Raw genomic sequence first — 24,358 nt, 5'->3', positions numbered from 1 at the left:
CGCCCCCGCTCCCAGTTCCCTCCCTTCCCCCCTTCCCTTCTTCAATATACCTGCCAAGCTGGGCTCCTTTTAGCAGCGATCTATCACTGCAAAGGAGCTCACATCAAAGGCAATCGCACGGCCGCCGCAGAACAGCATCACGGTTGTTCCAAAGACAACCCCAAAGAGCGGCCTTGACTGCGCCTCCCCGAAGTTGCTGGCCAGCTTTGGCCAAGTGCGGGAATGATTTTTGCGACTGCATGGATAGAGAGCCGTCAAGGGCCCCTTCTGGTCACTTCCGAAGAGCAAAAACGTGAGAGGAGGCCGGTTTAAGATTTCAAACAGAACCTCCCCAGCGAGCATGAAAGGACTTGATTAGCATATGTCAAGAGGACCCGCATATATACTGTGTGTATGTACACAGGACTCTGATCCGTTTGCGGAGTTGGAGCCCCAGGCCCAGCCCCAGTATTGGCAGCGGCAGCTATAGATGTTTCTGCAAAGCCAGCAACCGGCTCCCACCTACCCCAGGAGAGAAGATCGCTCCAAGACAGTGAAAGCCTCCCTGCTCTCAGTGCAAAGTTCATCCAGCGACCTCACGGGACTAACCGGGCCTTAGCTTGTTTGCGCTTGTTTGGCTATAATTTTTCTCCATTCACCTCCCCATCCCTGCTCCATTTTTTTTTATTGGGGGTCTTTTGTTTTCCGGATCCGCCGCCTCTCCCTCCGGCCGCCCCATGGCTCCCTTAGCCGAGGTCGGGGGCTTCCTGGGCGGCCTGGAGGGCTTGGGCCAGCAGGTGGGCTCGCACTTCCTGCTGCCTCCTGCCGGGGAGCGGCCGCCTCTGCTGGGCGAGCGCCGGGGCGCGGCGGAGCTGGGCGCCCGCGGCGGGCCCGGGGCTGCGGAGCTGGCGCACCTGCACGGCATCCTGCGCCGCAGGCAGCTCTACTGCCGCACCGGCTTCCACCTGCAGATCCTGCCCGACGGCAGCGTGCAGGGCACCAGGCAGGACCACAGCCTCTTCGGTACGTACCGGCACCCCGCCTCCCGCGCTCCTCTGCTCCCCCTCTTGCGTCTCCCTCCCCGTTCGCGGATGGAGTCGGGACTACGTGGGGCCGGGAGCCCCCGGAACCCTTCCAGTGTGAGGTGCTGGCCTGGGCTGCTGGGCGGCCAGCGAGGCACCGGAGGACTTTCCCCGCCCGCGGGCCGCCGCGGTTGCCGGCCGGCCTGCTGCTCCAGACGCTGAGGGCAGGAGGAGAAAGGGGGGTGCTCCGCCCGCACCTGGCTGCCCTGCCCTTCCTGCTGCCTGGGACACCGAGCCCTGGACTCGGAGCCACATCTTTCCCGCACTCCTTACCTCGCAGGCAGTTTTTTGTTTTTGTGTTCAAAATCCCTATTATTTTCTCCTACTTCCTCTCATATTTCCCCTTAACAAAAGTTAACAACCGGAAGCTTCTTTAAACCTGCCCTGCAGCTGTGCAGTTGATGAGTCTCCCATGGCTACTGCTCAAAGGATAGCTCTAACATAGGAGGCGAGCTTTTACGTGTCTACCTAGAGAACCATAAATGTTCACCTGAAAAGGTAACAGATTAACTTTCCGTGGGTACCATCGCTACTGTCAGGCTCACCTGCCTGCAGTTCTCAGCGCTCTTAAAGTTTGGTGAGGGGGAAAAAAAAAAAAAGCTTATCCGGCTACTGAGCATGCCCAGTCCTTCAGCCGAGATCCTCTTCAGAAATTGTGAAATCTGAAAGCAAAGATCTTGGTATTGACCTTAGGTAAGAGGAAATGGGGAAGCGAAAGAAGATACGGGTGGGAACACAAAGGGACGTATTTCAGAATACCTCCAACAGTGCCTGGGAGCAGAAGGGGTTAAAAGAAAGAAACAAAAACAAAAACAAAAAAAACCCGAATGATTGTTAAGGCAGATTGTTAAGACACTAGATTGGGAAACCATAAGGTCTCGATTGTTAATTACCCCCTAACTAGCTGCGTGAGTAGCACGTGCCCTCACCGGTCTAAGCCTTAGTTTTCTTGTCTGTACAATGGGGTTAAATCAGGTGATTCTCTCAAGATGCTCTCCTGTTCTAACAGCCCAGAATCTTTCCTCCACTGTGGAAGTTTTCATCATATTAGAGTTAACTGGCTAGCACTCTCAAAGGATTTTGATCATCAAACTTGGGACTTCATTAGAGAGAATCAGTGTATTTCATTTTAAAGATACCATTTACCTGTCAGCAGCAATGTGAAAGGGCCTAACATAGTGTCAGTTTTCCTTTTCTTTCCTAAGCACTGGAATTCTTTGAGAATCTCTTCTCCGAAGGGCCCTCTCTTATCCTCACCCCTGTTCTTATTTGGCTTTCTTTTTTTTGACTTGTAGTCCTCATTAAAACTTTGGGGAAGTGTAAATCTCAGTTTGAGGGGCATTTGTAACTCTGGATGTAGAAATGAGCATGTGGTGGTCATTTGGTAGCACTTAAAGGCTTAGAAAATTAACTTTTTAAAACCCGCATGTTTGCAGCTTCCACTGATCTCTTCCAAATTCCCATTGACTATGAGTCCAGAGTGTCATGACCTAGTGGCCCCCCTTGGGGTCACTTTCAGAAAGTAGTTTCTAAATTGAGGAGGCTGAGATTCTGAGTCTAAAGAACTTTGTGACACCAGGTGGCTCAGTTCCCTTGCCTGTAAGAATTACTGCATTACAGAAAAACCCTCCAGCTACCAGAAGGATTTAGAAATGAATGCAAATGTGATAATGCCTATAAGTAGAGCAGGTACAAGTTAAGCTTAGGTAATATTCAGACATCTCCCCACCCCCCCCACACACCGGGATACATAGTATAAGCTTGGAAATTCTATTTTTAAGACCCTTATAATTCAACCATAATCTCTCCAATGTCAAGAGTTGCTTCTTCCGCTTTGTGTCTCTTTATAAGACTGACTCTACGGGAAGAGATTAGTAAATATTTATAGACTTGATAACATTCATTAAACTGGTATTTTATTTCATTCCTTAATAGATGTTGCATATCAGAATGACCATCTTAGTAGAATTTTTTTTTTTTTGGCTAAAATTTTGTATGCTTATTTAGTAATTGGAAAAATATGACTTGGACTGATGTTTGTGCTGGTTTAAGCCACTCTGTGGTGCAAGGGTACCTATCAGAACAAAATATTTACTGTTACACAAAGGAACGATAACCCAGATTAGCATCGTAGCTGAAAGGAGTAACAACCTCTAGGACGCATTAGAGTGCATCCTAGTGGCCTGTGATAGCTAAAACATCATAATTTATAACGAGAGAGTGCAGGTGAGAAGAAAGTATATATACAACATGTGTAATATTATAAGCTTCTCTCTATATTTGCCTTCTCTTTTTAGTGCTTCAATTATTAACTATGAAATTATTTTTCTCTCTACAAATTCATTTCTGTGTCATCAAAGTAAGAATTTTGAAAATGCTTAAGATGTGCTATTTGAGATGTTAAAGTAACTAACATTTTTGATAATTTATACTAATTTGGCTATGATTCAATAAAAAATTCAGAATACTGTGTTTTAAAATTTCAAAACCACATCAATAGAATATAAACAAAAAGATCCCTGTAAGGTTTAAAAAATTTCCTATCTGAGTTAGCTCTGTATTTATAATAGAGTTTTCCTGCACAGTAGTACAGTAGGAAGATTTTACCTAATACATAAACCTGGAATCATTACCTAAAAAAAAAAAAGTTTAGCCTGAGATCAAACATAATTCCTTTAAAGACCTTTCTTTTATTCTCCCCTATTCTCCATAGATTTGTCTGATGTGGTTGCATTGTGGGTTGACTCACCTCTTTATTATGATTTTAAAAAAGGCTGGCTTTGAAAATGATACCAAAAAGACAAAGTACCTCCAAGTATTTTTATGGGACACTAGGCATTAGAAAATCTATCTAAAATCTGTGATTACCTCTTAAGGAAAGCTTTTCATGTCTACTCTTTGTTAAAGAATTAGCTTAGTTGCCACCTCATATTATAAATAAGAAAGACTTGTCAAATCTCATTTAAGAATCAAATGATTACAAATTACTGTGTGGTATACTATTTCCTTGTGGAGAAAAAACGATCAGAATTTAAAAGTGTGGCTAAAATCTTTAAGAGGAATATGAAAAGCACATAACTTTTTTCCCATCAGCCCCTATGAGCCATTGCAAAATTATTTCGACCTTGTTATATGTATATGAGGCTTTGGATGTCGTTTAATGAAGTTGAAGCTATTGAATATAATTATTCTAAGAATATATATAATTTCTTGTCTTTGTACAATTACATATTTTTTGACAACATAACGGCATTATTTTAAGATGAGAATTAAAGTGTAAGTGGTTTACAATTTAGTTTTGCAAGAAAGATGGATACTTTATAAGATCTGTTTTATAATTGATTTATATGGAAATGAGTCTTGTATTGTACTTGAAAACTAGTTCTATTATACAGTCTAATCAGTTAATCAGTTCCTGTTCTTTGAAAGACAAGAGCATCTTAACGTAAATCAGATACTTAAAGAGAATTAAGTTACAAGTGAACTGCAGTACACTTCTCAGTTTGAATGTAACATTCATTACAACTTCAAGTAATTATACATTTGTAAGTATATCTGGATGAAATTCCATTAACGTATCTTCTTCTACCAATCATGTTTTGGGCCTATATTTTTGTTTCTAACAGGAATCACTCACTAATGAGCTTGGCAGTACATTTAATTTTCCTTTACTTCTCACCTCTATATCAGTCATTATAATGGCTATCCTATGACGTCTGTATCTTCCTACTATATCTTACCTCCTCTCTGCCTTAGGCTCTCATACAGGGACAGTGACTCTTTCAAGCCACTTAACAGGCAATTTAGCAGTACGATATTGTTGCTGTAAGATCCTTGTTAGCTCTAGTGCTCTACATGATCTCCTAATAGTTTGCAAGAGCTCATTTGAGCTCTTCAGAATCTATGTTTAGAGCTTAAGCATCCATGTTTCTGCCAAAGAGTGAATTAGGATCTGGACAGAACAGAGACCTCCATATACGCAAATAGCCAGATTTTGTACTTTCCTTTGGCCTTGGGAACGTCACGTGTCCAAACAAGAACTTGTATAATAAATCAAGAAATGACTTAAGATCAAGAGTCAGGCTAAATGGTACACATTTATACTGTTTGTAGAGCTTAAGAGGGAGTGAAGGGGTGAAGGTAGAAAGCTATTGAGGAAGGCAGTTCCAAGCATAGAAAGTACGTCTATATACTTTTTCACCAAAGAGTCTAAAGAGAAGAACAAGACAAAGACGTTAGTCCAAAGGTTAGTGTGTGCAGAGAAGAAGAATGATGCAGAGGGAAGCATTAAGGTTTTTTGTTGCTGTTGTTTTTGTTTAACTATGGTGTATTAAGAGTATTGAGTGGAGAGTTTTCGGTACTAATTTACCTATAGATAAATGAAAATAATTCTGGAAAGTTATTGAAAGCAAAATCTACTTGCATGCTAAATTCTTGGTATTTGGCTATTACATTTCATGAATTATAAAGTCCTTTTACTTCTCTGAACCATAAAATTTATTTTTAAGGATCGTGGGACAGGAAATAGCATATTATATAATCTGTAAATTTTGAAACTACTGTCTTGTCCTCAAGAAGCACTGTTTTGAAGTACAAACATTGGATTAGGGCTCAGAAGATGTGAGTTCAAGTATCTGTCCTATTAATTACAAATATCATGCCTTTAAGCAAGCCTCAGTTTCTTTATATGTAAAATGGGATAGTAATATCTTCTATGCTTATCTTAGGAGGTTGTTTTTGAGGACCAGATAGAAAGTGCTGATAAAAGTAGAAGCCCTTTATAAACTACAAAATACTAATACACCCATATAAGGTATACTGGCTGCTGCTAGAAAAAAATTTACTTGATTCATAGTAAGCAAAAACAAAGCAAAACAATTAATAGAACATGGTTGTAGTTAATAGAATCAAGGAGGAGAATTATGAACACCTCTATTATGTACTAATTTTATGGTAATAATAGTTTCCATTTATTGGGTGCCTAAATGTGTTAGTCTTTACCACTCTCCTGTAAGGAAGCATTTCACCCATTTTGCGTATGAGGAAATTGAAGTTCAAAGAAGACAAATGACTTATGTAGACTAATCAGTAAGTTACTGAACTGGATTCAAACCCAGGTCAGTCTGGTTTAAGGTTTTACACCCTTAACATTTTATCACGATGAACAACTTTTGGTTTTTTAGTTTTATTCATCTGTAAAATAGGAGGCTCATCATAATGACAACTGTACATCACTTTTCAGTTTACAAAGGCCTTCCACATACATCATTATATTTAGCAATTTGATCTACTGCTCTTTGGAAGATTTTCATTAGTCGTATGTTCTCTAATAAATGCAAATCATTATTTTGTTTATAAATTCAGGTATCCTGGAATTCATCAGTGTGGCAGTGGGACTGGTCAGTATTAGAGGTGTGGACAGTGGTCTTTACCTTGGAATGAATGACAAAGGAGAACTCTATGGATCAGTACGTATTTTTTAAAAAATTATTGTAATTCATTAAATAATGACTATCCATTTTATAAGTAAAATAGCTACCGATTATGCATATCAGAAGAAATACATAAACAACATACTTAAGTAGAAATTAAAAATCTAGATCCTGATAAATTTCCACATGTCTAGGCAGTAGTATAGCAACTCACTTTCATTTCTTTTTTTTTTTTTTTTGGCTACGTTGGGTCTTTGTTGCTGCATGCAGGCTTTCTCTAGTTGCTATAAGCAGGGGCTACTCTTCCTTGCAGTGCGTGGGCTCGTGGGCTCAATAGTTGTGGTTCGCCGGCTCTAGAGTGCAGGCTCAGTAGCTGTGGCACATGGGCTTAGTTGCTCCACGGCATGTGGGATCTTCCTGGACCAGGGATAGAACCAATGTCCCCTGCATTGGCAGGCGGATTCTTAACTACTGCGCCACCAGGGAAGTCCCCTCACTTTCATTTCTTAAACCCTAAAACTTTATTGCTTTTAGCTCACTAGTTTTTTTTCTGCCCATTATCCTGGTACCAGAGACAGAAAAATGAGAGCATTTTCTTCTTGCCATGTTAGATTCTTTTCATCTTTACATTCATTTAATATAAATTTTCTCTACCTATTATTACCTTCATAGATAAGTATACATCACTGACTTGCTGACCTTTGCAATATAGGAAATGAATGAATGAAATCTTAGGATACCTTAAACAATAACAGAAAATGGCAACCACACTAGTTGGACCGTATCTGCAGACTTGATAATTACAGTAGCCATGCTCTTACTCAGAGTTGCATTGGGCAGTTTTTAACTTATCACTGGGGATAAGTGCACACATCTGTAGGTCTACTATAAATGTTTTAAATATGGAACTTACAGTAAACTTTTCAAGTTAATACTTCATCAGTATAAGGTTTTTTTAATTTTCTTTTTTCTTTTCTTTCCTTTTTTTTTTTAACGACAAAGCAGCAAAAACAACACAAGAATTAGAGCAACAGGATAATATAAAACTCAACCTGCAGTACTATGTAGATCTTTCGCTTTCACTGTATCATTTTTTCGTTGTTCGCAGTTGCTATATAATTGTAAGAAAATTGTTAAAGTGTAAATGTGGGCCACTCCCACCCATTCCCTCATGTGAAATCCCTTCTTAAAGTCGAAGTCTCTGTAGCTATTTCCAAAGAGAATTTACTTTTATGATTTAGCAGATGACACTATCTGGTACCTTCTTTTTTCTTAAAATCTCAATTGAGACCACAATATACAGTTAGAATCTCAATATACACTGAGGAAAATCGGTTATCATATTTCAGTAAATGGTACTCCACTTAATATCTGTCCTTCTAAGGGCAACACTTGCCCTTTCCGGGCTTTCTGTCAGCTCAGAAGAAGGAGAAATAATGCATTGTGTAATCTCCTAAGAGTAGAATTACAATTGAAAGAGGAAAACATGCACATAATCTTCCTTCTTCATGTATGTGTCAGATTAAAAAAGCAACTGTAGTCTACCCCTTGGGATAATATACAGTCCATCTTGAAAAGACAAGAAATCACTGGGCTTTTTACCTAATAGTAATATCCAGATGTAAGTTAATTGTGGGGATTATGTCATCAAACAATAAATTCATAAAGGGAAGATATATGACTTGGAGTGATGATCTTGAGTTAGGAATTTGAATGTTAGCAAGGTCTTGAAACATTTCAAGATGGTAGTGGAGATTTGCTGTGTAGAACTTTGGCATCTAATGATGGAACAAGATAAACTACAGGCCTATTTGCCAGTGATGGTGATGGAAGGGAGGTCAAATGGAGCATGGGCAAGTTTAGAATATTTATTGTTTGAAAATAAAATTGAGAATTGACATTTAACTTAGAGTTCTGTAAACTAAACTGCTGGATGGAGTCACCTGGGAGAAAGAATTCCAGATAACATGAGAACTAAAACAGAACAAAGCAAAAACAATCTACCCTCTCTCCTTCTTTGATAAGGATATAGTTATAGGCAAATAAATAGAGAGTTGAGACTTTTCTAAGGAAATTCTCTTAAAGATATCTTTTTCAATGGCAGTTATCTTCTCTCTTTTAGGAGAAACTGACTTCTGAATGCATCTTTAGGGAGCAATTTGAAGAGAACTGGTATAATACCTATTCATCCAACATATATAAACATGGAGACACTGGCCGTAGGTATTTTGTGGCACTTAACAAAGATGGAACTCCAAGAGATGGTGCCAGATCTAAAAGACATCAGAAATTTACACATTTCCTGCCTAGACCAGTGGATCCAGAAAGAGTTCCTGAACTGTACAAGGACCTACTAATGTACAGTTGAAGGGTGATAGTGTCTTTACTGAAGAACCAAACTACAACTATTCTTTCTTATTACAGTTTGCATCATAAAATAATAACACAGGAAGACCTTCAGAATGTTATGGAGTCTATTTTCCACTGGGAGACTGAATTTGGAAAGAATATTGAGAACAAACAAACAAAAAATATCTTGACTTGAAGTAGATCAAGATCTCTCTTTACAAGTGGATTAAGTTCCCTCGGGTACACTGGCTCTGTCCTCACTTGTAGATTGAAGCTGAAAATCTGTTAAGCTGTGGGTAATGGGAACCCTACCTAGTTTGCTGCTGGTGCCTCACCTCTCTGGAGTATGTTTACTTTAAAAGTTACATTAAAAATAGATACTTCATGTTGAAGAGATGTATTGACATAGTTGGCCAAGATCATTGCTACATAAATTTTGAGAACCTTGTAGGATTTTGCAGGTTACGGCATTTTATGTAAAAAATTTGGGTGAAACATGGACTATGAAACATGCCACACCAAGACGGAACATTTTTTTTTAAAAAGGATGGACCTATTTATACATTTTCAGTTTGCAAATATTTATTATATATATTTATTTATTAAAGAGTTTATTTTTTACTAGTATATGAAGATAATACAAGAGAAAAAAACAACAAAAATTTCTTTATCGTGCCATTACTTTGTTGTGATGTCTTGGGCTGTAAAGAAGACATCATTATTGCTACACATTAAACATAGAATAAGATCTTGAATTTCTTTTTAAAAATAAAGTATAGCATAGATTATATTTTTTTGCAGTCAATTGCCTTCTAAATGTAACATTGGTTTCTTTGGCCTAGAAAAATGCTGTATCAATTTGTATTGAACTCAACACACATTCAAAAAGGGAATTAAACATTTTAATTTTTATGTTTTGGTTTCATTCCTTTTCAGGTGGAGTTATTCTACTTATAGGACATATTTTTAAAGTGACAAAATTCTGAGTTCCTAGAGAAAAGCTTGATATTTAGAGAACTTCTAATGGTGAAAATTATTGGACATTATAAGCCATTTATGCTTACCTATTTTCTTAGTCTGGCAAAGCCCATTTCTTTTCACCCACTATGATCACAGAAAGAATGTGTCTTTGTGGTACCACCATTAATAATAGTAAGGCTTCATCTACCTATCCGAGGGTGCTATCTTTTCCGTTATAGCCGCTATTTTGTCATTATTTCAATAAACAGTCATTAAGCCTACTATGCAGAAGATACTGTGAGGCACTAAGGAAAATATGGTGATCAAGCCAGAGGTGGGTCCTGCTTCATGGAGCTTAACGTCTAGTAAGGGAAACTAACGAACACCGTAACTGTGAATTGTGACCTGCTCTATGAGAAAAACAAGGTTCAGACACAGAAAAAAAGAGAATAAATTTAGATAGGGTGAGTCAGAGGCTTCTCTAAAGAGCTGACATTTCTTAAAGGATAAGGCTAAGAGGAGAATAAGAGCCTTAAAGGAAGAGGAAAAAGTGAGTCTGGAGTCCCTAAGGTGAGAAAGAGCTTTGTGGCTGGAGCTGAGTGACCAATTGGGAGAGTGGCACATATAAGTTTACAGAGCCACACAGATACAAATCCTGTAGGTTCTTAAAGACATTTCTGAGGTTTTATTTGCTCCTACCCAGCAGTTGTCAATGTCACCACCCTCACATTAGCAGTCATCGTTGGGAATGTGGTTACAATCATGGAAGCAGCTGTCACCAGTTAGAACCTGGAAGTCTTGGTGAAACACATTGCTGGGCTCCCGCCCCACAGTTTCTGATGTGTGGGTCTGGGGTGAGGCCTAAAAATTTACATTTTTAACAGGTTCCCAGGTAATATTGATGCAGTTGGTCTGGAGACCATACTTTAAGAACCACTAGTCTAGAGCAGTGTTTCTCACACTTTAATGTACATGCAAAATCACCTGGGGATCTTGTTCAAGGACAGATCTGTTAAACTAGGTCTCGGTTAGCAGGTGAAGAGCTGAACTTTTGCATTTCTAACAATGTTCCAGGTGATGCTTGAGATGGCCAGACCATGCACCACACTTTGAATGAAAGACTAACTGTTGCTTTAATGTTCTCTGGAGTTATTCCTGTTAATTCATCCTCTCATTACTTGAATGAATTAATGGTAATGCTGAGGGTGAGGGTAGGGAGTTCAAAGGATACCTTTAATAAAGCTACACGGGAATGTGTGCGTGGCTAGAGGGGTAGTGTGTGTACTTGCCTGTATACAGGGTAAGAGGCAGAGAAATGGTTTAGCTCAAAACCTATTGGTTTAAATATAGAATAGATAGCTAGCGGGAAGCAGCCGCATAGCACAGGGAGATCAGCTCAGTGCTTTGTGACCACCTAGAGGGGTGGGATAGGGAGGGTGGGAGGGAGATGCAAGAAAGAAGAGATATGGGGACGTATGAATATGTATAACGGATTCACTTTGTTATAAAGCAGAAACTAACACACCACTGTAAAGCAATTATACTCCAATGAAGATGTTAAAAAAAAACAAAACCTATTCCTTTTATAAATATAAAAAAATAGTAAAAATGGTTTAGCAGTAATACTTTAATAATCTTCAGAATAAAATAATTCCCATTTATTTTTATTTGTCAATAAAAGTGAAAACCTAGTTTTGGTTCAGTGTTTGACACTTATATTTAAAGCATGTGTCCCAAAGCCAGCATTATGCAAGTATTTCAAATCTTTTGCAAAATGTTGCTGGTGTCTAAATTTATAACTGTGGAGGAAGTCATATAAATTTAAACAGATAATACACTGATCAGAGGTGGCCCACAGGGCTTCCCTGCAGGGCTTCCCTGATGGCGCAGTGGTTGGGAGTTCACCTGCCGATGCAGGCAGCACGGGTTCGGGCCCCAGTCCGGGAAGATCCCATATGCCGCGGAGCGGCTGGGCCCGTGAGCCATGGCCGCTGAGCCTGCGCGTCCGGAGCCTGTGCTCTGCAATGGGAGAGGCCACAACAGTGAGAGGCCCGCATAGAGCAAAAAAAAAAGATGGCCCACAATGAATATTGTTACTCAATCAAAATTTCTTCTTTTTTTTAGATATAATAAGAAAATAAATTTAACTTTTTTTAAAAAATTGGGGTATAGTTGCTTTACAATGTTGTGTTAGTTTCTGCTGTACAATGAAGTGAATCAGCTATATGTGTACCTATATGCCCTCCCTCCTGGACCTCCCTCCTCCGCCCCCATCCCACCCATCTAGGTCACCACAGAACACGGAGCTGAGCTCCCTGTGCTATACTGCAGGTTCCCACTAGCTATCTGTTTTACACATGGTAGTGTATATATGTCAGTCTCAATCTCCCAGTTCATCCCACACCCCATTCCCCACCCCGTGTCCACATGTCCATTCCCTATGTCTGCGTCTCTATTCCTGCCCTGCAAATAGGTTCATCTGTACCATTTTTCTAGATTCCACATATATGCATTAATATACGTATTTGTTTTTTTCTTTCTGACTTACTTAATTCTGTATGACAGACTCTAGGTCCATCCACGTCTCTACAAATGACCCAATTTCATTTCTTTTTATGGCTGAGTAATATTCCATTTTATATATGTACATCTTCCTTATCCATTCATCTGTTGATGGCCATTTAGGTTACTTCCATGCAAAGAAAACCATAAATTAGACGTAAAGACAACCCTCAAAATGGGAGAAAATATTTGCAAATGAAACAACTGACAAGGGATTAATCTCCAAAATATATAAACAGCTCATGTAGCTCAATATCAAAAAAACAAACAACCCAATCAAAAAATGGGCAGAAGATCTAAGTAGACATTTCTCCAGAGAAGACATACAGATGGCCAAGAGGCACATGAAAACATGCTCAATGTCACTAGTCATTAGAGAAATACAGATCAAAAGTACAATGAGTTATCATCCCCTGACACTGGTCAGAATGGCCATCATCAAAAATATCTACAGGGCTTCCCCGGTGGCGCAGTGGTTGGGAGTCCGCCTGCCGATGCAGGGGACACGGGTTCGTGCCCCGGTCCGGGAGGATCCCACATGTTGCGGAGCGGCTGGGCCCGTGAGCCATGGCCGCTGAGCCTGCGCGTCCGGAGCCTGTGCTCCGCAACGGGAGAGGCCACAACAGTGAGAGGGCCGCGTACCGCAAAAAAAAAAAAAAATCTACAAACGATAAATGCTGGAGAGGGTGTGGAGAAAAGGGAACCCTCTTGCACTGTTGGTGGGAATGTAAATTGATACAGCCACTACAGAGAACAGTATGGAGGTTCCTTAAAAGACTAAAATAGAACTACCATATGACCCAGAAATCCCACTACTGGGCATATACCCTGAGAAAACCATAATTCAAAAAGTTTAACTTTTTTATGGTGATAGCTACCTGTAGAAATTTGAGATATGAAATATGATTGAAGTAGTGGCTTTACAAACTTTCAGAAAACTAGAAAGTCACTATATCTTGTATTCTAGTTCTATTTATATATTGGCATGTCTTCCTATGTCAGAAAAAGAATTTATATCTACTGAATTTATACTCCTTGAAGAAATGATCTATTCCATATCTGAATAGATTTCACTTGATACTCCTAAATGGAAGTAGTGTGTGAACATATTAATTAATTCATACATGGAAGGATAAGAATAATTTGGTTTATTATCAAATCAATATTTTGAAAATAATTTATTTTATCCTCAGGATGCTTGGGGAAAATCTCACCCATTAGTCATCTTCTTTCTTCTTTATTTTAAATGTTCTATTAGAAATCATTTATTAACTTACATTTTCCATTCTTTCTTGCTTGGAATGTTAACTATCATTTGCAAAACTTCCCTACAGTTTCTGCAATGATAAGAGACTGTATATAAATAAACTTTCACTAGCAACAATTAGATTTTCTACTTGCTAAAATAGAACAGATTGATCTCTTTCCTGGTTGGGTGTTCTCCACAGGCTCCAGCCATTGCCATGTATAACTGGATATAATTAATACTTTGAGACCAAGGTTCTTCTCTCTATAGAGACCACTCTGGCATGGGAGGCTGCAATGTGTCAAATGGCCCATGACAGTTGGTTAAATGGTTCCGTAAATGCTGAAAACAGCCTTGCTTCTCATCAGACTAAGCAACCCCACATTCAGGCCCCAAAAGTGCAGTTGATTGGGACAAGCTGGTACAGTGAAGTTGTACCCTAGTCTTGCCTAGGATACTATGTCCATCAACAGAAAAGAAGGATTAGAGAACTAGACTAGAAAAGAAAAATCTAATCAAAGGCCTCTTAGTTTTAAAAGATTTCTGGATTTCAAATTAAAGTTCCCCTTGCCCTGTTTGAAAAAATATTAGATGTTTCCTGGTTCCTCAGCCACTAAAGCTTCCTGTATGATTTGGCTTCTAGGTGGTTCACATGTATCTTGCCACCCATTGGGTCAAAGGGAGTTTGAATATTTATTTTAGCATTTCTGGCATCCAGAAATGAATATCTGTCCTCATTTCATCCACAAGTCCCCTCCACCATGGTTAAAATATAAGAAAATATAACATCAGATACAAGTGTTTACTTATATATTTTTGACCAACCCATGTTTTTTCCCCAATGAACCGTATACTCTTTATCCCAATTCAGTAAATAAGTCAGCTCTACTTCTATTTGCTCTCTAGTTTTTTAATGAAGAAGCATTTGGGACCTGTCACTTGTATTGCTCCAGATCTCTTCATGGTGGTGGAATGGCCAGTCGTGTGTGTGGTATTTTTATTTATTTATTGGCCAGACTATTACCTCACCCTTTGCCGTGGGGCTTGAGTTGTGTGGAGGGTGGGACTGTGAAGGGGGCATTATTGTGAAGGGAGAAATTATTGAGAAGATAAATTGTTAAGGTGAAGAAGACTCTACCTCCAATCACACTGAGATTTGGATGGCTACCACATCTTGTGGTATTTGAAAATAATCGTCTTGGAGGTATCAGAGTGAAGAGTGCAGTGGTCAAGCACAGTGTTTCTTAGAAGAAGCAGTGTACCTTGGGCATCAGTCAGGGTGCTCTTGCCAAGGGCTGGCTCCTAGTCGTGCAGCATGCTTCTGTGAAGGGCAGTACTCTATCCTGATTCTACTGCTTCCATTTAACAATGGAGCTCTCATCTGCCCGTCATCCCTTGAGAGTACTTGTGTATCAAATATAATCAAATTTGTGGTGGTGGCAGAAGGACCTGATGTTCTGTCTTTGGGGTGCTCTGTTTTAACGATGGACCAATAAGTGGCTGGCAACTGATTTGTACTCAAAAATGAGTACACCATTTGACAACATTTTCATTTCCTTAGGGACATGCCAATGATTGCACGTCAAGGGATCACTGGAGAGTCCACTGGGGAGTCTTTCTGGGTTATATGGGCTGAGAGGTTAGAAAGTTGCCTGTGTAATCTTTAAGAAACCTGCCTGTCAGGAGGCCACGTGATCTAATGATGTTACTGCAGCAGAATACCCCATTGTGTCGGTATCCGTACCCAGCACTTACTTTCTTTGCATCCTGTTTAGTGATGTGAGTTTCAAGGACAAACATTTTGTCCCACTCAGTGCATAATTTATATGTTCGAAATAACAACACTCCCATAAAAGTTATTGTTTGGTGAAGGGCCCTTGAATTTAGTTTTTCTGTTAAATTGTTCTATCATTTTTAGTTGTCAAACTAATAAGGGAAGGCAGAGCCTCAAGTACAGTTATTTCCAACGGCTACCCCAATGTGCCAGCTCTAAAATGAATACATCTTCTACTTGAATCAGATCAAGGACACCTGTCTAAATGTTACCTTATTAGATTATAATGCAGTGCTAAAGAATTTATCCTATAGTAGGGCCATTCTGGCCAGACAAAGGCACACTGTATTGACGACCAAAATTAACAGGTCATAATTAGCATCTAAAAGGATGCATTTGCTACATCAGTGACCACAGATTACCAAAAGGTTGATTCAAGGTCCATCTCTATTTTGGACCAGTCAAACCAGGGTTCAAGGGGTAAGTGGTGTGTGAGGTTAGTCCCAGTTTCTTCAACATCCCTGCTATGAAATTTATTATAGTCCTACTGCACCGTGGTACTTTCCACATTTGCAGCAGTGTGGTTCTAGAGCTTCCCTTTTGGCAGGTCCAGTTGTTGGGGGTTCTACTCTTTGACATTTGAAGGCTCTTTCCATCCCTAGAATTACAATAAATCCCTTGCAATTACACACTCAGGGAAAGGAAATACCACCCCAGGAAAACTTCTTTGGTCCTCTGTGTCCGGCCACTATCCTAACCCAGGAACCACAGCTACTTCTCCTCCATATCTTTCAATAGTCAAAAAAATTTCTCTCCTTATGTTCAAGTTTCCCAGAATGAATGTTATCTTTGATCCTGTATCTAAAAGTTCCTGAGATTCTTGAAAATTATCCTTTGTTCAAAACAAGTCTCGGGGTTTAGAGTCTCTCCAGGCCAATCTAACGTTTTACTGGACCCGATGTTAAGGACTTTGGGGCAGATTGTCCTTCCCTTTGAGAGACTGGGTCTGATCTCCAGACTTGAGTGCCAGGGTTCTTAAATTAAGAAAGATCAGAAGAAATCAAAGGAAACACTTTGGAAGTTGTCCTTTGTTTTCCATGCGCAGGGAGTTTATCCTTAGGATTTACGAAGCCCTTGTCTCAGTGTTCCCTCTCTTGGCTCAGCTCCCAGTGATTTTGAAGTGGCTTGTTGCTATCTGTGTGGAGGGTTTGCCAAGGTTGTTGCCATAGCTGCCGTGCCTGCAAGTTTAGCTGATTCTTCTGTCCTATTGATCTCCTCTGAATCTTAGTAAGTTGTCAGTGTTTCTCTTGTGAATGGAGGATGTGATTCCAAATCTAATGACCCTTTGTCTTAGCCCATAGGGAAATTGTTGTGTAGACAGTGAGCCCAATCGAAATTCATATCTTTCCATTAGCCTATTCTCCAGCTATTTCCCATGAAATTCATGCTTCCATAGAAAGCTTTTGGGAGTTAGAAACATAACCCTTTGGGAGAGACTCAAGATGATCATTTCTTTGCATTTCGGCATAAAGATAATCATCTGAATTGTTAGGTTCACCTAGCCTGCTGGTCAGGATGGTCCCTATTTGAAGTTCTTTCTTTCTAGTCTCCTTGATCCCTTGCTTATCAGTTTTCCATGATGGGGTTGCTCTACTATTCCTTGCTTATCAGTTTTCTATGATGGGGTTACTCATCTTGGCTTCCAAGATTTCCCTACCCACAGAATCAAAGCATTAATTTCAAAGGGGTGTCCACTTCTTCCTCTCACATATTCTATTCATTACCTCTCCTTTTTCTAAATTGTGGTAAAATATACATAAATTTACCTTTTTGAAACAATTAAAAATGTACGGTTCTATGGTATTAGGTACATTCATGTTGTTGTGCAACCATCCCCACCATTCATCTCCAGAACGTTTTCTTCTTCCCCACCTGCAACTCTGATCCAGTGAACACTAACTTCTCATTCTCCTCTGCTCTCAGCCTTTGGCAACTACCATTCTACTTTCTGCTTCTGTGAATTCAGCTGCTTTAAGAACCTCGTATAAGTGGAATCACACATTATTTGTCCTTTTGTAACTGGCTTATTTCACTTAGCATAATGTTTTCAAGGCTTGTCTATGTTGTAGCACGTGTCAGACTTTTAAGGCTGAATAATGTTTAATTGTACATATATACCATATTTAGTTTACACATTCTTCTGTTCATGGACACAAGGGTTGTTTCCACCCTTTGTCTATTTTGCAAAGCTGCTATGAACATGGGTGTACAAATATTTATTCAAATTCCTACTTTCATTTCCTTTGGTCATACTTTAAACAGGTTTTAAAAATGTTCTTTAAAAATTTTTATTGTGGTATAATTTACATAGAATAATTCAAAGATTTTAAGTGTAGCATTTTATGGCTTTTGACAAATATTGATATATACACCTGTGTAACTCCCACTACACTCACGATATGGAATAAATCCATCAGGCCAGAAGGCTTCTCCTTGCCCATTTGTGGTCATTACTTCCTTCACCCACAGCTCAAGGAAACCACTAATCTGCTTACTGTCTCTGTAGATTAGCTTTTATTTTCTAGAATTTAGCATCGATGGAAACATTCAGTATGAACTCAACGTTTTTGAGATTTACCCATATTGCATGTATCAGAGGTATCTTTCTCTTTATTGCTGAGTAGTAGTTCATTGTAAGGCTATAACACAATTTGTTTATCTATTCAACAGTTGATGGACATCTGGTTGTTTCCAGGGCTATTGTGAATAAAACTGCTATGAACATATATTTTTCATTCTCTGGGATAAATATCTAGAGTGGAATTGCTGAGTTGTATTTATAATACACAGCCAACCAGTGTCCCAAAGTGGTTGTACCATATTACTTTTAAAAGAGCATCATAAGGACTTTTCTGGTGGTGCAGTGGTTAAGAATCCGCCTGCCAATGCAGGGGACATGAGTGGGAAGATCCCACATGACGTGGAGCAACTAAGCCCACACGCCGCAACTACTGAGCCTGCGCTCTAGAGCCTACGAGCCATAACTGCTGAGCCTGCGAACCACAACTACTGAAGCCCCTGTGCCTAGAGCCTGTGCCCGGCAACAAGAGAAGCCACCGCAATGAGAAGCCCACGCATCACAACAAAGAGTAGCCCCCGCTCGCTGCAACTAGAGAAAGCCTGCGTGCAGCAACAAGACACAACACAGCCAAAATAAATAAATAAATAAAATTAAAAAAAAATAAAAATTAAAAAAAATAAAAGAGCATCATATAAGAGATCCAGTTGTTTTACTTGCTCATCAACACTTGGTATCAATAGTCTTTCTAGTTTTAGAAATTCTAGTGATAGCTCATGTAGTTCTAATTTGCATGTAATTTACATCTAAATGCATTTTATTTAATTAATTAAATTCCATAGTGACTAATGATGTGGAATATGTTTTCATGAGGTTATTTGTCATCTGTATATCTTCTTCAGTAAAGCATTAGTTCAGATTTTTGCCCATATTTCTTGGGTTATTTATCGTATTATTATTGAGTTGTAAGAGTTCTATATATATTCTAGGTATAAGTCCTTTTTGAATATATGTTTTGCAAATATTTTCTCTCAGTCTGTGGTTTATCTTTTCTTTCATTAACAGGGTCTTTTGAAGAGCAAAGTTTTAAATTTTGATAAAGTCCAATTTATGAAATTGTTTTCATTCATGCTGTTTGTTTTGTATCTAGAATTCTTTTGCCAAACCCAAAGTTGCTAAAGATTTCTCCTGTGTGTTCTTCTTGAAATTTTTATAGTTGTAACTCTTACATTTAGATCTATGATCCATTTTGAGATTATTGTTGCCTGTGAAATTTTTAGAATTTTATTTATCTTTTTTTTTGATGAAAGACTATTTAATTCTTCAAGAAAACAGACCAAATGTGTTTCACTGTGAACACTTTGTAGAGGCGAACTGAGGCTGCAGTACTTTAGTGGTTTGTTTTTTTTAATATTTATTTGGCTTTGCTGGGTCTTCGTATGCGGGATCTTCAACGCCCCATGTGGGATCTTTAGCTGGGGCACACATGCGGGATCTAGTTCCCTGACCAGAGATCAAACCCAGGCCCCCTGCCTTGGGAGCGCACCGCACCACCGGGGAAGTCCCAGCACTTTAGTTGTGATGCAGTATTCTGCCAGGGTCGTGGGGACCTTCGCTCCATCCTTTTCTGCTTTGGCCTTAGTGGCTGACACCTGTTTCCTAATGATTTCGGCATATTCTTTGCCTTTTACTGTACTGTCCCTCCCTTCCCTGAACATAACAGAAGCATCCACCTCGACTGGGGAGGAGGTGTTGGGCTCATTAAGCAATGAGATTATACTTAACAAGATAGGCCTGAGATTTTGAGTAGGGTTCCGCCTTTCAGAGGGCGGTTCTCCACTCTGCCGGTCGTCCACAGGCGGAGGAAGAATGGAAATGCATACGTCTCCACGCTCTTAAATGTTGGGGAGTCACATTTGGGTCAAGAATCTCAAGGTAGGTGGTGAATCCGTGTAATCAATAGGGAATTTAATATGAGCCTTGAAGTAGCCGCCTTCGTAGAGGGTGTTAGGGGGTCCGAAGACGACAACCTTCCCGTTGTAGAGGTCGGATTCATCCACCAGTGTGATGCGGCGCCCTCCACCGCTTCCTCCTGCAGGGATTTGAGCTCGAGGAGCAGGGCCTTCTGCGAACTGGTCATCTGCTACTGGGACCCAGTCCTCACAAGTGGGCGGGGGGGGGGGGGGCGAGGGGGGAGGGGGACCAGGCCCTTTCCCGCCGCTTGCCCTGGGTGGGGCCGGACCCCGGCATCTTCACACACCCCGCGGCGGTACCAGGCCCCTGACGCCAGTGGGCTGGCCTGGTTCTTCTGCTCACATTCAGGCCGGGTCGGGGGAGGGCTGGAGAGAGTTAAAGAAATTCTGGGTTGTTCCCCGCCCCACCTTAACTGGGGGGGAGGGGGCGGTGAGAGGAGGTGAAAGTGGAGGAAGGCGTCCGAGGGCCCGGGATGGTGAGGGGACAGTGCCTAGCTTCCTGGACCTCTCCTAGAATTTAGTTTTTCTTTTCTTTTTTAAATTAATTTTTATTGGAGTATAGTTGATTTACAATCTTGTGTTCGTTTCTGCTGAACAGCAAAGTGAATCAGTTATACATATATCTACCCTTTTTTAGATTATTTTCCCATATAGGTCATTACAGAGTATTGAGTAGAGTTCCCTGTCCTATACAAAGGTTCTTATGAGTTACCTATTTTGTATATAGTAGTGTGTCTATGTCAATCCCAATCTCCCAGTTTATCCCTCCCTCTCCCCCTTGGTAACCGTTAGTTTGTTTTCTACATCTGTGACTCTATTTCTGTTTTGTAAATAGGTTCATTTGTACCATTTTTTTTTTAGATTCCATATATAAGTGATATCATATGATATTTGTCTATCTCTGTCTGACTTACTTCACTCAGTATGACAGTCTCTAGGTCCCTTCCATGCAGGTGAAAATGGCACTATTTCATCCTTTTTTTATGGCTAATATCCCATTGTATATATATACACCACATCTTCTTAATCCAGTCCTCTGTTGATGGGCATTTAGGTTGCTTCCATGTCTTGGCTAGTGTAAATAGTGCTGCAATGAACGTTGGGGTGCATGTATCTTTTTGAATTATGGTTTTCTCCAGATACATGCCCAGGAGTGTGATTGCTGGATCATATGGTAGCTATATTTTTAGCTTTATAAGGAACCTCCATACTGTTCTGCAAAGTGGCTGTACCAATTTATATTCCCATCAACAGTGTAGGAGGGTTTCCTAAAGTAGATATGATGTACATTTTCTGTACATATTGGCTAAAGGTATTTGAGAATTTATTTGCATGCTACTTCAATTATCATAAGGCTGCAAGTATAAACCCAGGAGTAATTTTAAAATATATACTTATGAAAGTGCATTGTATAGATTCATAAAAATGTCCTGAGATATTAACATGCTCTGGGGCCTCCCACGGCTCACTCTGTGCCCTGAGATTTGTTCAGAAAATGTAATCCAGGTGGTTTCTTTTAGACTCTGAGCTGGAGTTTAGAGATTAGAATATTTATTAGGCATTGCCCTTGGGATAAACAAATGTGGAAAGAAAGGCAAGGAAATAAGATTGGGCAGGAAACGTTGAGCTGTGATGCAGACGTCATGTCAGACTTAGCCATTTTGATTGAGCTAAAATGGCCCTAGCTCACTGGAGTGAGTTGGCTGAAACTTCTCACTTATAGATCAGCTGCTGGATGTGGGTCCCCGCAGGTAGTGGGGCTCTGCAGCTGAGCCAATTTCTGAAAGGGCTGACAACACGTAGGCAGCTGGGACTATAAATCCTTCCTTGCAGAGGCATGTAGATGATGAATCTCCACGTCCATCACAGTCTACCCGTTGCTCAAATCCACGTTTTCATGGAGGTGGTATGACTGGTGTACCTCCTTGTCACGGACCTACTCTGATACCTGCTCTGCTGTGTGTGGGATCCTGGGCAGGTTGAACAAACCCTTGGGTAGTGATGCTGGCCGAGACTCTGTGTGCAGGAAAGGCAATCCATGCCAAAAAAGGTCTCTTCCTATCTGACTCAATCACAGGTCTTTTAAAGGTAGAAGGGACTCAGTGTAGACAAATTGCCATCAAATGGGCAGATTGTCTCCTGAAGGAATGGTGCCACGATATGGACTCAACGTTGGTCTCTGTTGCTGGCAGGTTGGACATTTAGAGGCAGCAGTAGCTCGATTCATTATGGAAAGTGGGAGCCTATGCTGCTGGGTTGATGCCTAACCTCTATCTCTTTCACCAGCGCCACTTTTTAATATGTCCATTGTTCCACCGTTGGACCGGCCAGTGACAGCTTGCTGTCATCAGTTGGCTAAGTCATTCTACCGACTTGGTTGTTTAATGCCACTTCCATAGTGGGAACTCTTGGATTGATGTTAACTTTTCATACAAAGATTTTCACACTTTATATTCACTCCCATTTCTTCCTTTTTTTTCTTTTTTTACCATCTTTATTGGAGTATAATTGCTTTACAATGGTGTGTTAGTTTCTGCTTTATAACAAAGTGAATCAGCTATACATATACATATGTCCCCATCTCTCTTCCCTATTGCATCTCCCTCCCTCCCCCACTCCCATTTCCCATACACTATATTCCTTTCTGCCACACCTCTTTGTCCCTGATCTTCCCGTCTTTTTTCTTCTGTGACTTTGATCAGCTAGCCAGACTGCCCATGAGCCCTTATATGTCCTAATCTCAGGCCACTTCTTTTATCACATGAAGCAGATGACCAGATGCACTGTCCCAGTCTGTGCCTGAATTAGGCTGTAGTGGCTTCCGTCCACACACTGAGCTGACCCATCTGTAAACCAAGCGTGGGCATTTTCATCCTCCATCATCTAGTCCTCAGAGATCCCCCTTGTGGGCCATGGGATTATGCTGAGGAAGAGGTGCTGGTGCAACCATGGTGTATGACAGGAGTCTGGGCATTCTGAGTTGATGGGTCAGGGAAGATTTGGCTCATGAGTTCATATGGTGTCCCATAGTCTGACTTTCAGTTTGTACCATGCCAAGAGTTGCATTTCAAAAAACATATCTTCTCTCTTGCAAACGGTGTGCCCTTGCTCCAGTACCCCAGGGGGCAGTGTTATGATTTTCCCACTGGGACTTCCCCTAAATTGCACGTGGTGTTTTTCCCCACCACTGATACCTCTAATACAAGAGGGTCTGTTGGCTCAAGTGGCAGGGTACAGCGTGGACCTAACCATAGGCATTCCTGGTTACTTGCTCATTCTCTTCCTTGCTCAGGGGCATCTTTGATTTGCTTTTATTTTGACTCTTACTTTTTTAACAGTATTTCGAAGAGCTATGAACAAGGATCAGAATGAAATGCCTTCATAGTGCAGCATCTCTATCTGAGCCATCAGCGAGGACACCTGAAATGGATTCTAAACAAGGTTGTTTCTACTCTGTAGTTCCTGAGGATGCTCTCTGTTGCCCTCAGCAGATTAGAATGGTTATATCCATAATGGGCCTCCTGATGGGGTGTGTGTTAGTGTGTGTTTAAGAGGATTGGAGCAGAGATGGGGGATATAAAAGGCGAGAGTGGAGGGGTGGCAGGAAGTCCCCCAAATTAGCTGTTTGTTCAAGCTAAGGAGTGATGGTGTTACTCTTTTGTATTTTCACTTCTTAGAGACGTAAGACTGAGTCCACAACTTCTGGTATATTAACCTCCTCGATACACATTAATAAATATAAAGTAAAACTATAGATGCCTTTCCTTGTAAGAAGAGGAAAATATGTACTATGTGTAGTATAGAGTACATTATGTTCTATTTATTTAATCTAAGAGAAACAACATTAGAATTTTTAGAGCTTGAAGATATCTTAGCTTTCATCTAGTTCAACCTCCCCATGTTATAAATGAGGAAAATCTTTTATCTTATTGACTCTTTTCAATGAAGTCATGAAACATTTTGTTGTTCATAAGTTGGTAAGTGTATCCATATACTTCTATAAGTTTCTCTTGTGATTTTGGCCAGCAATGATGAAATCAGTATGTTTTGATCTTTGTGCAAGTTGTTCAGAAGGAACTTAAAAGAAGTATTTAGGAAAATCCAAGTGCTGAAACATTTAAGATATGTTTTATGGTCTCAGTTTTGTGTGATTGTCAGCCAGGAAGTTTTCTGATTAAGACAGCTTGCCAATTTCCTGCCAAATACATTATTTATTACACTAATGGGGATTTCCTATTTGAGATTTTAAAGACAAAATGTTACTGGTATTATTTCCCTTAAAATAATTGACATGGCTCAATTGATGCAGTCTAGTAAGTTAAAATCAAGAACAAGTCAGAGCTCAATAATAACATATAGGTATTTTACTAGTATATACTTATTGAAATAAACTAGATTTCATTGGATTAGAGATTTTTCATTC

At 40.2% G+C, this 24,358-nt stretch overlaps 1 protein-coding gene across 1 annotated transcript; it reads left to right on the top strand.

Moving 5' to 3' along the window:
• The first annotated feature begins 716 nt into the window (after positions 1-716).
• On the top strand, positions 717-8,861 carry FGF20 (fibroblast growth factor 20). The gene is made up of 3 exons (XM_060001201.1): positions 717-1,002; positions 6,426-6,529; positions 8,616-8,861. The coding sequence occupies exons 1-3, from the start codon at positions 717-719 to the stop codon at positions 8,859-8,861; spliced, it is 636 nt and encodes a 211-aa protein (XP_059857184.1).
• Positions 8,862-24,358: the final 15,497 nt, after the last annotated feature.

The sequence above is a fragment of the Delphinus delphis genome, chromosome 21 (assembly GCF_949987515.2).
Source record: "Delphinus delphis chromosome 21, mDelDel1.2, whole genome shotgun sequence".
NCBI lineage: Eukaryota > Metazoa > Chordata > Mammalia > Artiodactyla > Delphinidae > Delphinus > Delphinus delphis.
Note: the sequence above shows the minus strand (reverse complement) of the source record. Positions and strands in the feature narration are given on the sequence as shown.

What these genes read in the sequence shown, in the direction of transcription:
- FGF20 (XM_060001201.1), top strand. Translation starts at nt 717, where the DNA reads ATGGCTCCCTTAGCCGAGGTCGGGGGCTTCCTGGGCGGCCTGGAGGGC. An exon ending in GCAGGACCACAGCCTCTTCG is followed by an intron (nt 1,003 to 6,425) that starts GTACGTACCGGC and finishes TTATAAATTCAG; the next exon opens with GTATCCTGGAATTCATCAGT. An exon ending in AAGGAGAACTCTATGGATCA is followed by an intron (nt 6,530 to 8,615) that starts GTACGTATTTTT and finishes TCTCTCTTTTAG; the next exon opens with GAGAAACTGACTTCTGAATG.